An 18,053-nucleotide genomic window follows, 5' to 3' on the forward strand; every position below is an offset into this window, starting at 1 on the left:
GCAGATTTTTAGTGGCCTGAAATTTTCAGGAGTGTGTGACAGGACAGTGCTATACTGTTTGATCCTTATTCAGGTGCTGTGGGTAAGAATTAGGGGTTTTTTTTTCCTCTCCCATGATAATATGAATAAACTGAAGATGTTGTTTTGCTTATCTGTGTGTGTCTTGTGTTGTAGGGGTGAGGAGTCTTGTGAGTAGGGCTGAACTTATTTCTGATTACTCTATAAAGTTCAGACATTGAAAGTTCCTAAGAAAAACTCCCATGGAAAGGAGAAGTGATAATTATGTCAGTCTTAAAAACAACAGGGTTTAACAATTCTCTTGTGGTGTTAGTTGGGGTTTTTTGTTTGTTTTGCTTTTATTTTTTTAATGGGTTCAACTGTTCTTGAAGGGTATGCTTTCACGGCAGTGTGGAGGAGGAACAGTTGGGATGCAAAATAATTAGTATCTTATTATAAGGTCAGATAAGGTAAGGCATTTTCTAAACACAAGTTGCTATAGCTGTATATTATTGAGTAGAAGTGAGATCATTGAGTCTTTATCCAGTTACATTAGGCAAATCAGGAATATATACATAAAAATCAGCAACAAATATCTGCTTAAATATGTAATTAATTTGGATCAAAAGAAGTCTTTATAGTCTTTATGATAAAGTATTCTAATAGTCCTAAAGAAAGCTGCAAATTACCTCTTGAAAGCTTAGTCCTTTGAAAAAACCTACATGTTTTTGATGTACTTAAATCAAACATATGAATACAATATGAAAGATCAGTGAGAATAATTAAAGTAGAATTTTACTGTTGTATTTGATACTTGGACATCCTTAAGATCGGGGATGTGCTCATGAAGATAGGTGGTACATAATGAAAGGTTTAATGTGGTAAATTCCCCATATACATACAAGCAGCACTTGTCCTCCTAGGCAATTTAAAAAGCATATAAATAAAGACCCACTGGACTCCTACATGGCCTATATATGATCCTTCTACATCAAGGAGACAGAATTTTCCAAGTCAGTAATTATTGTTGACAAAATTAGTTTAATTTCATATTCACAATCAGAATAAAGTTTCTTACGTGATTCGTGTTTTATTAGTTTCATATTGATTTAATAGAAAGCCGATGGACAAGCCAACATCTCTAATCATAATACCAAGACAGAGATAAATTATTAATCCCAAACTTGTTCTGATTAATTAAATAGGTATTACAATACTTTTGGAATGAAAAGTAGTTTGTCATAATGACCTTACATTTGTGTAATGTTGATAGTATTTCAGATGTAATACCTCTTGTTCTTCTGAGTGTTTCCTCTCACTCTTCTGAGTGTTTCCACAGCCTTCTTCCTAAGTTTAGTGTTATGGACACTCTTCACTAATATGAGGGCAGTAATAATGTATCCTGTTGTGTGGTGGTAACCCCGGAGAACAACTTGTTTTTTGAATACACTACTGCTGGAAAAAATAAGGAATGACTTATAATGTGTGAGAGAACTGCATGTAATATTAGTTTATGCACTAGGAAATAGGATTTACAAAACAGTGTGACTGAAATAATGACTGCAGAGTACATTTTCTGAGGTACATTGCTTTCACAGAATCCCTTTAGGATATAATGTTCAAGTTGTTAATAATTTATTTAAATGCTTTTAAAAACGTAATAAAACCCATGATGTTGTTTTGAAAGTTATAAATTAACAAATACTGCTTAAACAAATGTACCATACATAGAATAAATGAATTTTAATCAGTCATTTTGCTTTTAATTATTCTTAGGGAGTTGCGTAGCTTGGTCATTGAGATGGTCTTGTCTACAGATATGTCGGGTCATTTTCAACAAATTAAAACCATGCGACACACTCTACAGCAGGCACAGGGGTAGGTTATTTTCCATTCTCTTCATTATCTGTAGTCTTTCAATAAGTTCATATTCAAGAAAAGAATTTAAATAGTTGCTTTTGTTTTGAGATAATTGGAGCATGTCCTTGAATTGACAGGGTAGACAAAGCCAAAGCCATGTCTTTGATTCTACATGCAGCAGACATAAGCCATCCAGCAAAATCCTGGGAACTGCACTACCGGTGGACCATGGCCCTGATGGAAGAATTTTTTCGACAGGTGCCATTTTTAAAATCCTTTAATAAATCTAGTTCAAGAAGCAATGGTTACACAATTGAATATTTTCTTAAGTCTACCAGCAAGGTTGCTGTTGGTTGTGATTGACAAGCATAGTCAGTAGTATATATTCTTTATTCTTCATACATACCACTGACATTAATTCAACTTTCATGTGTGTGAATAAGACAAAGTGGTTATAGTTCTCTATTTCACCTGATATCAGTATTCTGAGTGTTGTAGGTTTTTTTTTCTATTCTTTCAATTATAATATAACTTGTCAAGCTGTTTTCATTCTCTAGACAGAGATTTATATATGCTTTGAATTATAAAGAAGCACCAGAAGGATGAGAGAAAATAGGAAGAATTCATGTTCAGCAAAGAAGGCAAAAACTTGTCTCCATTCCACATTTCAGAAAGCTCTTCTATTGCTTTTCCTTGCTTGTATTTGCCATGCATATGCCACATAGATCTGAAGGTGTTACTTTCATAACAGCCTGATCCAAAGCCAGAGGTTAGACAATACCATCCTGTTAATGTTGTGACCATGTACCCTAATCCAAAAGCAAAGACACACCATTGTGAAAGCTTTTTCATTTCTGTGAGGTACTGAATTCCAAAAGAAAACCCAGTAGATGTTGGTGTCACTGCTGTCATTTTTGGACTCACCTCAGCAGGTGAAACAAAAAACGTTTCTCCAGAGGGAAAATGCTCTCCCCATAATTAATATTTGCAACCATGCACATTGTAAGCATAACAGTTACTGAAGTACAATTGATAATCAAAGTCCGGTTTAGGTATGACAATTTCTAGAGTTATGCACAGATTTTAAAAAGGGTTAATACAGATCAGGGAACAGGGAATGTCTTGCTCAGCTTGATTGTCTTAATTTTGCTGTGTGTTGACATTTTCAAATTGGAAGGGTAACACAGGAAAAAGGGACCAGATAATAAAATATATTAAACCATGAGGTTGTTAGACCCATCTGCCATATAAGGTTCCTGCTTATGTCCTGGAGATTCTTCATATGAATTCTCAGTAGGGAGCATCAGGGCATTCTTGACTCTGGCCTTTGCAATAGGGAAGCAGACTGGAGAGCTGGTACCTTAATATAAATAATAAATGGACTGAGTTTTGTGGAAACAATGAGCAGTCATGAGTCTGTGTCTGCTTCTGTCAAGGGAAATTTTGAGGATTTTGAACTTGAGAGCAAAAAAGAGAAGCAGATTGCCCAAGAAAAAGGTCATAAAATGACAGCTGTAAGAACATTTTAGACACAGAGAGACAGACTAGACAGGACCCATGGGAGAGTGAGACAATGTGTCCAGCCAAGTGGAGGTAGCATTAGCGGTAAACAGTACCACACTGGTCACTGAATGTTAGGACCAGCTTATGTTTTAGTTATTCTTTTATCCATTCAGTAGAAGAAGTCACTGGATCCTAAAGAAGTTGCTCAAAAACTCGAGAAGGCATTTAACAATAGAACAAGTGAAAATGTATATGTGTGTGCAACTCAGCAGTATAAAATATGAAAGTCTTCTAGGCTGCAAGGGAGTGTATGAGAAACAATTCTTTCCATGTACTGCTAAGGACTGTGTGTGTGCGGTAGTTCCAGCACTTGTAAAGTGTGATGAAGTATCAGCACATATATAAATGCACTGAGCAGCGCAGACACAGTAGGTCTCCTAGTTACTAGATGCACTGGCTTGTTGTGCATCCTCTGGTCTGTTGACCTGAGCCTTGTGATAGAAATCTCTGGGATTTCCAAATCTGTTCCAGCCAAGATGACGTAGTCCAAATGCATATAAAACCCCTTAATTCCTCCCCTTCTTTTCTTTAAACTACTTCTGTGCCTTGTGGGAAAAGCAGCAGATTCTGAAACAGCTGATGCAAATCCAATGCTTTCACAGACAGCTTTCAAAGTAGTGAGTACCAGCAAAAAAAATGAACATTCACCTTGACAAAAACTTTAACTACAGCTAATGGTTAAAATATGTTCCAGTGTTAACTTCAGGAAAAAAAGCCCAACAACACTTTAAGTTTAAAAGCAACAGCTACAGAAAGTATATTGCAACACTAAGGAAAATATGGTTTACTTATTTAAAATAAAAATACAGCCACCCATCTTAAATCCTTAAAAGTAAAGAAATAAATAGTTCAAGTAATTCAAAGAAGTACCACAGTGCTTATAACACTCTACTCACAATATGAATAGATCCAGAGCCACTAAAAGAGAGTTAAAAGTGAGTCCAAGGACAAAGCATTTTTTTACTGTTTGATTTGTATCTTGTTTTTAAATCTCATTAAATTCTAATGACAGGTTTGAATATCAGTGCTGTGCCCATTATTACAACTTACAGTAGTCTTAGACTTAAATGACACTTAAGTATTAATTAATATTATGTTGATTGCAAAGTAATTCATAATTGGGGTAAAGAGCCACTTGAAAACAAAAAAAATCCAAACTCATCCATTATTAGTGTGTAATTTTCTCTTTTTAAATACCTTTAGATGAGAAAGTTGCAAAATTAATATTACTTTAGATATCCTGTAGTCAACCATAGCTGAAATAATTAGAACTACCCACTGTATATGATATTACAATCTGGCCCCTGTATTTTCATGGAGATGCCACTCCCACTGCTCCTAGTAGCAAGTGTTCATGTGTTCTTCCACACTCTGAGTTCAAATTATTAACACTTGAATATAAAATGTAATGGCCCTAGTGATAAAGCTCTCCACTTTCACATGAAATGCGAGCTGCATCCGTTCCTGCGGCTGCATTGGTTTTACTGCTTTCATGGTTCTAAACCTTTCCTAAATATACTTCAGTGATACATGATAAAAACACTAAGAAAGGTTGATACTGCCCCCTTCATCCATCAGTTTCTGTTTTCCCAGTTTTCCTTGGGAGAATGGTAAGTTCATGTAGTACTCCCAACTGAATGATCATTAACAGCACTCTCCGTGACAAATATATAGGTTTACTTGACTTACAAGACAATATCTATAATATCAGTGCTTCTGGGTAGCAGCAACACAAATTATAACCTCCTTTGAAAGATGTCTCTTCAAAGGGTAATTTTTTTTTGTGTCACTGGACTTTCTTTTTGAAGTTTTGCAAATCAGTTGGTCTACCATGCTGAAAATGGAGATACGCCTTCCTGTCTGATGCACCCTCTCCTGTTTTTGCAGCAAAAAGACTCTTCTAATCTGCTAAGTGAGGAAAAAAAAATCAGACCTAGGTTGTACAAATCATCTTGTAATGAAACTGAATTTGTATTTTTTGTGGCTTCAGCAGCAGAGAGACATGCCTGCTAGTGAGAATAAGTTCAAGTCAGTTCATACACTTGACCTGAGTGTAAGTCCATTGAAAGATTTTTCCATGCTGGATGAACCAATGTAATAGAAGGAAACACTCAGCATTTGGCATACTATTACAAACATGTCTAAGTATTGCTAGTCCCATTACATCTGGGATCAGCAGAACTAAACTATGAATACAAGGACTTCATATATTTTAAATCTCGTTGGCAGATGCCTTGCTGTTGAAGAGAACTTGATTGCAGTAAGTTTCTTTGCATAAAAGTTGCCAAAAGTAAGTCAGAATTTAGACTCTTAATCAAAATTTGAAGATTTGAAGATTTTCTCTGACTTGTTTTTATTTAGGAATATAAATTAATGAAGTGATCTGTTTAATAAATACTAAGAATATTCAGATTCCTTTGTCTATCTGTCCCTCTAGCAAATATATGCTTATAATATTAAACATTGTTGTTTACAGGGAGATAAGGAGGCTGCTTTAGGTCTTCAATTTTCCCCGCTTTGTGACCGCAAGTCCACTTTGGTAGCTCAGTCTCAAATAGGTAATGACAAACTGTGTTTTTCGTTGTTTTTGCCTGTGTAGGAGCATGTAAATTCAAAAGGACATTTCATTTACCTATTTTGAATTTTAAATGCTCAAAATTCCATTATATGGAAGGTGTTTCTTTGCACCTATCTGTTCATCAGACTCAGGTGCTTTTACAGCAGAATGGTGCTGGTCTCAAAAGAACATGATGTAATTTCACCATATGTGAAGGAGGGGTAGGAGAAGGATTAACCAAGGTACTGGACATGAGCCCAGCTTCTACTCTACTGCACACTTCAGAGTCTGGCAGATCATGTCCTCAAAGTGCTTATCTCTTGCTCAAGAACTCACAGGTCTGTCTCTATTATCATCTGAAAGTACCAGTGTGTAAATGCATCTCAACTTAAAGCTAATCAATAAATCAGCTCTCTGGGCTGCAAGTAAGCCTATCAGTGTCTCGAGGTCACATTACAGAGGGTCAAGCCTCCCTGGGTTGACCTGGGCCGAGGACCACTGCATTCTATCACTTTGCATATCCTTTATTCCATTTCACTGGGAAGTCAATATTGAAGTCAATATGCTTGAGCATCATACCTACTGCAGAAAAGAAGCTGGATCCTAGTCTGAATCCCTGTTGCTCACCTTCACGCTGTGTTGCATGGTTTGAGCATGAAGACATCTGGAAATCCATTGCTAGCTCATGTTTTAACATATTTTTTTCTGTTAAGTGCTCAGTAGAGAATAATGCTTCATTCTCTCACTGTGTCATTCCATACTGTGATGAGCACTTTAGAATGTAAAAGACATTGTTCAGAGCTGACATCTCAGAACTGTGGGATGAATGCTGTCTCCTAAGGATATTACTTGTTCTCTTCACTGATTTGACAGAACACTCCTACACACTGTGAAATAACACTTTACCTCCACAGAATAATAAACAGCAATTTGAAATATTAACTCCTTGGCAAGAAACTCCGAATGGTAAAAGAGTCAGCATGACTTGTAGCACTCTGGCTCAACAGTAACTTTCCTTCTATTCAATAATTAATACTCATTTCAAATGGTAGGTGTGTTCTGCAGTGCATAAAATTTACAAGAAAAAGAAATGAAAAGCTTTAATTATTAATATCTACTTATACCTATACATCTTCAGGTGGGTTTTTTTTTTTTTTTTTTTTTCAATTGTGCTTTTTCTTCAAGACCGTACTGGCAGTATATCTAGTATATTCAATTGGGACTACAATTAAAAAATAAGTCCAATATCAAGTATTAATTTTTAGATCTGAGACTTGTGGAAACGTAAAACCTGATTTTCTCTCTTTTTCTTCTTTAGGATTCATTGATTTCATAGTAGAACCAACATTTTCTCTTCTTACTGATTCAATGGAGAAAATTGTTATGCCTCTTATAGAGGAAGCGACAAAATCTGAAAGTCCTGCATTTGGGACCCCCAGGTATGAATACACTGCTTTGTTATTGAACTAACATAAGCTCATATAATAGTCATAATGATGTAATTCTCAGAGTTATCTCGGTTATTTGAAGTTGAGAGGTAACAAACAGCTGTGCAGTATTGCCACCCTGTGGGGCTGCGTTGTATTTGCAATGGGCTATTTTACACCATTATCTGAACAACTGCACATATAAAAAGGCAAAACCCCAATAATGATCAGAATAAACACATACAAAACATGAAATTTATTTCTACTATTTTTAAATATAATCTTTGCAATAGGCTATTGAAATTCCTGTACCTATAAGGCAGAGTAGCTATGACAGTGTAATTTGAGTGACTCCTTGCTGAAAGCATTGTTGAATAATCAGATACTGCCTTTACAAATACTGCCTCTGTTATAATATTTTTATTTCATTTTAAAACTGTAATTTGAGCTTTCACTGAGGTTGCTAAAGGATAACTCTGTAAGGCAATTTTTCATTTGCTGGGCATTAGTTAGATTTCAGTAATAAAAGGGTCAACCTAGCTCTTTCCAATATTTTGCTTACTAGAAGCAAGTAGAAGTTACTAGAAGTAGGTATTTATGATGGTGTTCTTAGTGTTTTGGGGAACAGTGCTAAACTAAGGTATTACTGGTAACAAATATTCTTACATACTTCACAAATGAGTGATTAGCAGCTGCAACTGATTAGCAGCTTCGGGTTTCATTTTTGGCTGATGTTCATGACTGAATGCTAAATGAAAAAAGGCTTATGATCCAGCAAAACTTCCTCATGTGACATGGAGGATAAAGAGATTTTTTTTTTTTTTTTTTTTTTTTTTTTTTTTTGTATGGAATCAAGTTCCACACGTATGAGTGGAGAGCCTACAGCATGATACAGAAAAGTCTCAGCCAGAGAATTGCACACACACTACTGCTCGGACACCATGAGATGGTGCCTGGAAAACATTAGAATTATGGCCTATTCTTTCCATTGTATTCCATTCTACATCTCTGGAGCACACGGAAATGATAGTTAACTCTTCCTGTGAAGTTCTTGTTGCTATGTTCACAGCAATTATTTTCTGATTAATGGAAACCCATTTGTATGCATATTAACATCTGTGTGTGGTACCAATGAGATAAACCATTCAGCAAAACTGAGTAAACAAAACCTATTAAGACATGAGTATCTGCACAAGGTTGGAAATAGGTCTTATTTTTTACTTCTAAGAAAAAAAGAGCATTCATTCTTTTTTCTCACCTTTCCCACTATATCTACCACATATGGATAATTTCACATCTACTTATCTGTAGATGTAAAGTAGCTGCAGTCTCAATTTAGCAGATTTTAAAGCCACTTAAATCTCATTTTGACTAGACTTGAAGGTTTATAGCTTGAAGAGAATTTTCAGCTCATGCAAAACTTACCTGTCATGTATGTCATATCTTCCTTTTTTTTTTTTAATGGGTCAAAAAATAACAATCAAATGTCTTTCCTGTGAGACCCAAAGATACCAGTCACCATTCAAAAACACAGCTAAGAAGCTGTTCCAAAATGGCTGTGTAAACATTCTTTTAAGAATTGGATTACAAGTAATGTTTTTTCAGCTGTCATATTTTTTCAAGAATTCCCTGGAAAATGGTCAGCAAGACATCTTGTATCTTAGGGACACTCTTGTAAAAACCATTTTTCCAGGTTAGTTCCTCAGCAACTTGATTGACATGAACTGTTTATGTATTATTAGAATTTCCTGGCTGTGTTTATAATTTGGTTTTTTTTTTTTTCCCTTGCCTAGCCAAAATAGTTTGGGAGCAGTAAGCAATGCTGAAGCACAAAGACGACCTGGGTTTAAAAGTACCGGTGAGGGAGGAGCTCATGCAGAAAATTCTCTAGCAACTGTAGATCTAAGGGGTTTCAAGGACAACTTGATGAAGATCATTCAAACAAACAAAGAAAGGTGGAAAGAATTAGCAGCAGAAGGTATGATATGTTAAGCTGGAATGTGTTTATAGGTTACTCCCTAAGATCTCACCTACTTTCACCTTTTAATTTCTATCAATCTGTAAAAATACATAGTTGTCTTGTACTCATATATTTTATGTCTTAATGTTGGTTTTAGATGCTCCTGTTTTGCTCTCCCAGGAGGTCTAAAGAGGTATAGGGGGTTAGGAGATGAGAGTAAATCATAGTATAGTCTGTGCAATAAAGCTCATGCTGCACAGCTTACCTTTAGAGATCTGGTCTAGAAATGTGCATTCTTCACTTTTAACTGTAGCTGATACTGACATCTGCTTTAAATGCCAAAATCAACAATTCAAAGTGGTGTGTGCTGCCACATTTTTTCAGAAATGTAAAAGTTATACTTTGCTATTAGAAATGCTATTTGTTCCCCACTGTATGGAACAAAATTCAATAATGCAGGCTTATTGGGACTATGCCGTAGGCAATTATTTAAATGACCCAGTGCATCTGAAGATCTGGGCAATCGCTGCATGCATTAGGCCCAAGTAGCCAAAAGTGACTCTTCATTTGCCAGTAGATAGTTAATAAAGCCAATCCTGCATCTAATTTCATAAGCCACACTTGAAAATTATCTGAAATTACAGTTACCTGATTTTGTTTTTCAAAACAAAAAAACTTTTGTTTTCATTTTTTCAAAAAATATTTTTCAATCACCTGAATGATAATTTTTGAAAAGAGTTTATAGTTTAGATCCAGGTCAAATGAATGCCATTTGGGAATATTTTGTCCACAGTCTGTGTTATTTCCTAGTAAGTACCTGGAATATTTCAGCATAGCATTTCACTGCTGAGACAGGTCCTGCTGTACATGACCTGACACTGACAGCTGGGAATGAGATCCCAGTGCCAGCTTTGTTTTTCATCCCATCATCCAAATCAATATTTTTTTCCCAAAGAGGTGTCAGACAAGACAGAAAAACAGTGCTGAACAGTGATAAAATATAATCTAGTGCTAAATTGCAAATGAATATTCTCATTAGGAGGATATTAAGAATAAGCTTCCATACATCTTTTGTGACAAGGTTTGAAAGAGTCATGTGGAAGGGGCATGTGTGGAGAGAATTCCATTAATATTGTCTCTTCTTCATGAGAAGCTTTATATAACCAATTGCTTCCTTTGGTGTTGCCCAACTAATAATGGCTGGTCAAAAAGAAAAAACTGTTAATTTGCAGTGGTCAGTAATAACAGAAAACCATCAGAGTGTCCAAGGCCACTTAGCTACAGCCCACAGAAATCAAGCAGCCCTGAGCTGGTGACATGGAAGGTCCTTCAATGTACCATAATGGAGAACTTGTCTGAAATTTCCCATTTCCAGTTACATAGAACTAACCAGTTTGATTCTGGTACATCAGCTTTTTGATATGTTGTTCTGGAGGTGTACAGTGCTATCAAAGGGCACTGCTTCCCCTTCATTCCCAGTTGTGTTGTGCTCTATAAATTACTGATATATTTAGCCCAGTTTTACTGGGCTGTTGACAGATATTGAAAACACAAAGCTACTTGCAGCAAGAGATTTAAAAATTATTTTGGGTAAGATTGCAGTCAATATCAACGTGAGGCCCAGCAAAATCCAGGAAATTCTGGACATGCTTTGTACTCTGACAAACAGAGATGTAAATGTTCAAGGCTCCATGGATTTTGTTGGGATTGTGGTTGTTCTAACCTCCTTTTCTTCCATCAACTTGAGTAATGAAGCATGTCTAAGTACTTCCTGAACAGAATTATGAAATTGCAGTAAAACATACATTAGGGAAGCTAATGGGTAAGTGAAAATAGTGTTGGGCCCCAATGGTGTTGGGGCCAGAGCCTGATGAACAATATCGTCTCTGTGTGATTGTGGCTGAATCTGTTTTTTGAACCACTCTGTGAGGAAAAGATTTATAGAAATCTGCTGCCACAAAGAGGCTACTTGCAGCAACATCTGCAGTTGACTGGAGCATGGCATAGAGACCTTCAGAGTGCCTGATTAACCTGTAGAGGAAACTTTGTGAATAACACAAATACTTTCAGTGCACATTTATATTTTGTTAGTAAGGTGGTACTAAACAGATAGTTAGGTGTTTCTTTAAAAAAAATTAACAGCTGTGGGGTGGATTATATAGGTTTTTTGGAAGTTTTATTTTCCATTCATTTGGAAGAATTTCTGCATCCATAGTCCATACTTGGGCCCTAAGGACTGCTGTAAAATAGTTTTTTGTTGAGTAACAATAGCCTTCTATAGAGCACTTTCTGAGGTAACATGTAATCCTTGCCACAATAGAAAAGGGAGTCTGCTTCAACTGGTCCATTATATCTGCTCTGAAGCTGTACCCTGCAAAGACTGAAAATCCTTAATCAGTCTGTGCAAAATGAACATCTAGTAAAGAATAAAAAATATTGCAGTACATCCCCCTTCCACTTGAAATTATTTTCAGATTAACCAGGTTTGACTAAGCTTGTAAGTGAATAACCTGAGCCCTTGAACTTCAAATGTTCCCATCCTGTGTAGATCTCATGCTACCTTCTCTGACTCCATGCTTGATGAAAAACCTTTAGGCTGCTTTGGGCATATGTGTGAACTTGTGTTTTATTCATATGTTAGTAGGAGCATGCATTGAGAGAAGATATGTCAGAGATAAATCACTGCCAGGTGAAAAAAGTGCTGTCATCATTCCTAGCAAGATAATTCATGACAAGTTACAAATTGCTGAATGCACTGAGGAGGTCACACATATGAGGACTGTGTTGTGGTAGTAAACAGGCTTTCTCTCGGATCTTCAAACACACTTCCTGAGCTGACTATGACAAACAGAGCTTGTGCTGTTAAAGGAACCATCTGCATTCTTGTCAATGGGCTCTGCAAACACCAGATATTGTTCCCAGTTTAGTTCACAGGCTCAGGAGAAGTTGTCTCTATAAAATGTAGTACTACAGATGCTCAAGGAATACAGAAAGGAAACTAGCAACATTCCATATAATTTCCCAAGGATGATCTGAACTCATGCCAGGTTTTCAGGATGAGGTTATGCATATAGCACTGGTGGGAGGCAGTTCAGCTGGAGCGAGGGCTCCCTTAGCAAGAGCCAGAGAAGATGGTCTGTACCTGGTCCTGCACCAGACAGTCCAGAGGAAAAGACTAATTCTCAATGACAGTGTTGTTGACAAGGGAAGCTTTCCTGGAGATGCTGGGGCTACCTCTCCCTGAAAAGATAGTTGCTGTTGAGACATGATTCAGAGCAAGCACCTTGTGCAAGGAACAGCATGTCTTGTTTGTGGAAAGGCCTGTGTTAGTAAGGAAAGTGTTTATCTTACCTAGGCGGCTGTTTGAAAGCCTCCTTAACAGAAGGCTCAGTAAATAGGATGCCTTCACTTTGCTAAAAAGGCCACGTCTTGTGTAATTGATGCAGAGGAGCTCAGTGCTCTATAGCCTAAGGGTCTTCAACTTTTCACCACTGGAGAATTAGAGGAATATTTCTCAGGCCTTTCAGGGAATGCTGTTAACAGGGAATTACTATAATGATCAAACATCTGGGATTCTAATTTGAAAGCCTTGATGTTTAATTAATATTCCAAGCCCCAATCACCAGATAATCTGTCTCTGTTCAATTCAACAGAGTGATAAAGATACTATTCCATCCTGTGCTTTTTTCAACACATATTGTTGATGGCTGCTGCTGTTTGCAATTATTTTATTGTAGCAAATGGACAGTAAATGTATCTGAGAGGTTCTTTTCATTAGAGAATATGTGTTGTAATTGGATTTCAAGGTCTGAAAGTTATTGACCTACTGAGAAAGCTGTAAGAAACACAAAATGTCTTGGGAAAGATTTAACTATCATGTAAGATCCTTCATGGTGCACTTCTCAGAACATAATTATATCACAATTATTAAATGTTTAAAAATACAATGTTTATTCCTTTAGTCATGCTTAGTTTGTTCTATGAAAATGTTCCAAAGAGTTACTAATAAAGTTGGTCTGTGCTTGGCAAGCTCAGGTACCCTTAACAGAATGTAAGGGTACGGACTAGTAATCATGCTTGCTGCTTTACGTGCTTTAATCTCTTCAGTAGATATCATTGTAAATAAGCTTACAGGGATAAAAATGCATCATTATTTTCTGTATATAGTGAACAGAAAGAGGCACAGGCAGCTCAGGACACTCACCTGAGGTCACATAACAGCACAAGGGTATGCAGAACAACACACCAAAGGTCCAGCTGCCAATCAAATGGGCCCATCTTCAGGATAATACAACAACAGTTGTATTAAAAACGCATTGCTTTTCTCTTATACTTATGTAACTCTTCTGAAGAATTAAGTGTTACAGGACCTGACCCAAGTTTGCATTATCTGTATGGAAAGACATCAGTGACAAATGTTGTCCTCAACACTTCTGGCAGTGCACTGGGCCGTGTGGCTGGAAAGTGTAAGCCTGGGATGACTGACCTCATCAAGGTGGAATGAAAAATATGTGAGGCTGGACTAGTGTCTCACACTGGCCTCTGCTTAAATTTGATGGTAAAAATGTGACAAAACAACAACTATTGCATCTTTGGAGTAGAGATCCGTTTTTTTTTCCCCATGGCCAGCAATTTTGAATAACAAATGTCTCTTCTGAAAGACCTATGCATGGTACCTGCAGGCTCCCCTCGGGCACTTTCAGTTCTGCATACTTCCAGTCACAATAACCACAGGGTTCAGTTCCATTTTGTCTGAAAGATTTTCTCTGCAGACTCACTAACAAGAAGAGAGTAGCAGCTGCTGAAATGTGAAAATCTGAGAGTGATGATCTGATAGCATGTTAATGTGACTTAGCAGCCGCTAGGAAGGGCGGGCCGTGGGAGGATGTGTGTGACAGTCACAGAAACTGACTGACAGTTTGGCACATGAAATCTACCCTAATGGACGGTTTTAATCTGTTGGAAAATAATCAATTCAGGGGGCTAAAGGAGTTCCATCTAGTGTCAGTGACAGTGATTTTAATTGCAGTGCTAAAATGCTTAGGTCATAAGCAGTTTTTGAGCTAATTCAGAAATGTGTTAAGTGGGAAAAGGAGAATTTTTCAGCATGGTCTGAGTAAGTGCAAGGAGTGGGTTGAGCTAAGAGTAGGAAGAAATGTTTGGTATTGGCAATACCTGGTAAATCACAGACTAAGAAATGGTAACTGACCTAATAATGGAACCTGCTTTATATCTCCCTGGAGTGCACATCAGATAGCTGGTCCATCTCTGCACGTGGCAGTCTACATCACTTAAAGCATCTTTTCCCTCTAGCAGACTCACAGAAGCGTGCCCCTTCCATTCCTTGTCCCAAAAATTCCAGCATTCAAGCCTGTGTGCTTACAGCTAAACAGCAAAAGAGGAGTAAAAGGAGGAGGTAACAAACCTAGGAAACTATAAACTCACAAATTATTTTTAACCAAATCCTTTAGTGAAAAGGTTTGATTTAATTAGCTAATAATGCTATAAGATTAAGTGCTACTGGATTACATGGTTTGCAGTGGTTTTATATACTACTCTATAACTGTGATGAGATTTGTGTGAGGAGTTGAAAGTGGAAGGAGTCAGTATCTAAATAACTCTGTGGGTCACCACAATATTTTCTTGGGTTTGAAAACGGCAGGTTGGCTGGGGAGAATCACAGTTGTTTGGGAACTTTTGGATGTATCTTTAAACTTACCTGGTAGTTCCAGAGGCACCAGGATTAGTCCTCTCCTTCTCTGCAAAATTTTGATGCTCTGTTGTGGTCTTTTCATTTTGTCTTTAAAATGGCTGATGTGAGAACATGTCTCCTAGAAAGGGACATTTCCTTCCCATGTTGTCCTGGTTTTGGTCTTTTGTCACTGCTTTTTGGAATTTTGTTTTACAGTAAAAAAAAGGCAGACATACCTAGAAATTGAAGTTTGTCATAGTATGCACAGAGAGTCCAGAACATCCAGCAGCATTCTTCATTACAGAGTCCTCAAATAATTTAATTCTTAGTGAAGATTAACAGCTTTCCTCTCTAATTTAGTAGTTTTCTAATTGTTAAATCTTTCATATCATCATGTCTTTCTTTAGGGGTAAAGAATTGTAGCTTACTTTAAGCACAGCCAATGATTGAACAGATATTTGTTTCACTGGGGTTTACAGTCACTGCCATTAGTTGCCATTTGCTGGTTTGAGATGTCCTGCTTGCACATGGCTTTTGTGTCTTTCATCTCCATTCCTGTTAAATCAAGACATGCTCAAGTGATGCAGTTGCTGTAAGCAGGAAGCTAATTTATAAGCCATGTACTGTGCAGGTCATAGCAGTTGAATGCTCTTTTGTGTACTACAGAAAGGTGAGGAAAAGAAAGTTCATGGACATATACTGAAGAGAAAGTTCCAAAATGTAGCAAAGCTTCTTCACCACTTGGACCATGTTTTGAAAGTGTTGCTGCACACACAGGCAGTAACAAACAGAGCTGATGGAAAGCAGTGTTGTAGTTGATTATACAGAACCTTCAGGGCCTCTGTGGTACTTTGGGGACACTGCAGAGTCCTACAGCTGGGGGCTAGAGATTGAATCTTGTGATGATTTTAGAGTTTCATGGAAGTTGTAGCCTTTCATTGGACTGATAGGGATTCAGTGCCCCCATTCACTCCATCAAACAATTAAAAAAAAAAAGAAATCAATCAAATTTTCTGACACCTGTTAAGGGAAAAACAAAAACAAAGCCCCTTAGTGACTTAATGAAAAAAGAGTATAATCTGATTAAAAAAGAGAGGAAAAAAGTTTCCTTCATTTGTCAACACATTTTCTGGAAATACAAAATTACTGACTACCGGAGTTTTTCAGCTGTTCTGAAATTTGGCTGTTGCCTTAAGAGTCCTACCAGTTTTCCAAACAAAATATCGCATTACAGCTATTTTGCCAATAGTCCAGACTAACACAAGGGAAGAAAGACACCATTTCTATAATGTTTATGTGTCAAATGCCATTGTTCCTTCTTATAAAGAGCTGTGCTTTAAGACAGGGTTTCTGTCTTAAAGAAACAGCACAGAAATGCAGAAAAGAGGGATAAACTTAAGTGATCCTTAACAGACCAGTCAGGAGAAGCCATTTATTTTATAGAGAAATTCACACAAAATTTGCTGAATAACACTTGCATTCTTGTAAAGAAAACAAACCCAACAGCTGAAAAATACATAAACAGGCCTGGCTCCTGGCACTTTTGCCAAATTAAAGCAGAGAGAGCAAAACCAGAAGCAACAACACATAGCCTAAGTTGACTGCACTGCACAACGTTCTCCTGCCTGCCTTTATCTGAATGGCTGAGACAATCTCTGAGCTCTTCAGTGCCTGACACACCCCAAAGCCCTCAAAGTTTTCTGAGGGCCAAGATGGATGGTTGTTTAATCTTTTATATCTTATTAATCTATTTATTTTTATTGAATATTAAAGCTGTTGCAAATGCCAGATTACCTGGATTCATTTGACATACTCCATTTCCATCTCTGGCTGGCCATGGTAATGTGCCCATAGGAAAGGGGAGCTTGCTCTTCCCAAAAACCCAGTGCAGGGTGAGGGGCAGCAGCCCAGCCACTGCCCTCAGAGGGTCCTGGCCTTTTTTGGCTGGCTGGAGGCAGAGACTGCCACAGTATTTATTATAATTCTTCCTGTGCAGCAGTGGAGGGCAGATATCGCGCCATCTTCATTTCTCTTACACTAGTAGGATTAGTTAACCAGTAGTCTACTTGAATTCTAGTTATTTGGTCACTGTACCAGTCTCAGCCTCATTTAGACTGCTAGATAATTCTGTTTCATCAGAGTGATATAGGACAGCAGAAATGAGAATTCCAAGTATTACGTGTAATATAGAGGTCCTATGTAATATAGAGTACAAATATTAGCTGTTATAGAAAGCAGAAATCTGTATTTTTCCAGCACATTTAGCATATTCCACAAGTGGCTGACTTGTGGAATAGAACCATGAGAACCCAGTATTTTTCATCTTGCTGGCAGTGGATTAAAGCTGAGTGGAGCATAGCAAGTCAGAGTCAGACATCCAGCAGGTGAGAGAATTAATACTAAGAAAACAGAAGGGGGTCTTAATGACACTTGTGACATCACCACAGAGGATTTTGTACTTGAGGCTTCTCAGTCCCTGTCACTCCCACCAGACACTCTTGGTGGTGGTCCTGTAGTTTCACACCAGTTTAAATGCAAAAGGCATAACTTTTATCTGGCATGTTACCAAGTGTATCTTGGTGCAGAGATACTTCATTTCAAGGCTCCATCCATCAGTTAGTCCCAAGTTTGGCTCTGGTTTAGGTATCCTTAAACATACGAATTTGAAATCATCTCAAGCGCATCATAGAAATTGGAGATCATCATGGCATAAGTCAAGAACAGGTCATCAGAGTTGTTACGATTAAAGTCTTAATCTTCGTTTGCCAGTTTAAGTTTGCTAGGGAGTGAATGAAAACAATTTTGCATTGGATATTCAGCTTTATGAACAAAAAATAATAGTGGATTTTGCATGTATGAATATTCTGAGCTTTCTAATATGTGAATAAAATGGTCAGCTATCCAGTTTCGCCAAGACATACCTGAATTCTGGCTAGAATAGTCCTAAAACAACATTCCGTGAGAAAAACACTCTCTTCTTACTAGCTTTTTTGGTTA

The 18,053-nt window shown here is 37.3% G+C and overlaps 1 protein-coding gene across 9 annotated transcripts in view; it reads left to right on the forward strand.

Moving 5' to 3' along the window:
* PDE1A (phosphodiesterase 1A) overlaps positions 1–18,053 on the forward strand; it is a 149,064-nt gene that overhangs the window by 115,820 nt on the left and 15,191 nt on the right. For all 9 annotated transcript variants that reach the window (XM_083865749.1, XM_083865745.1, XM_083865748.1 and 6 more), the window contains 5 exons: positions 1,774–1,875; positions 1,995–2,115; positions 5,897–5,978; positions 7,296–7,416; positions 9,198–9,382. In XM_083865749.1, coding sequence (XP_083721875.1) covers positions 1,774–1,875; positions 1,995–2,115; positions 5,897–5,978; positions 7,296–7,416; positions 9,198–9,382 — 611 coding nt within the window. The remainder of the gene's footprint in view (positions 1–1,773; positions 1,876–1,994; positions 2,116–5,896; positions 5,979–7,295; positions 7,417–9,197; positions 9,383–18,053) is intronic.

The sequence above is a fragment of the Zosterops lateralis genome (assembly GCF_965231275.1).
Source record: "Zosterops lateralis genome assembly, chromosome: 7".
NCBI lineage: Eukaryota > Metazoa > Chordata > Aves > Passeriformes > Zosteropidae > Zosterops > Zosterops lateralis.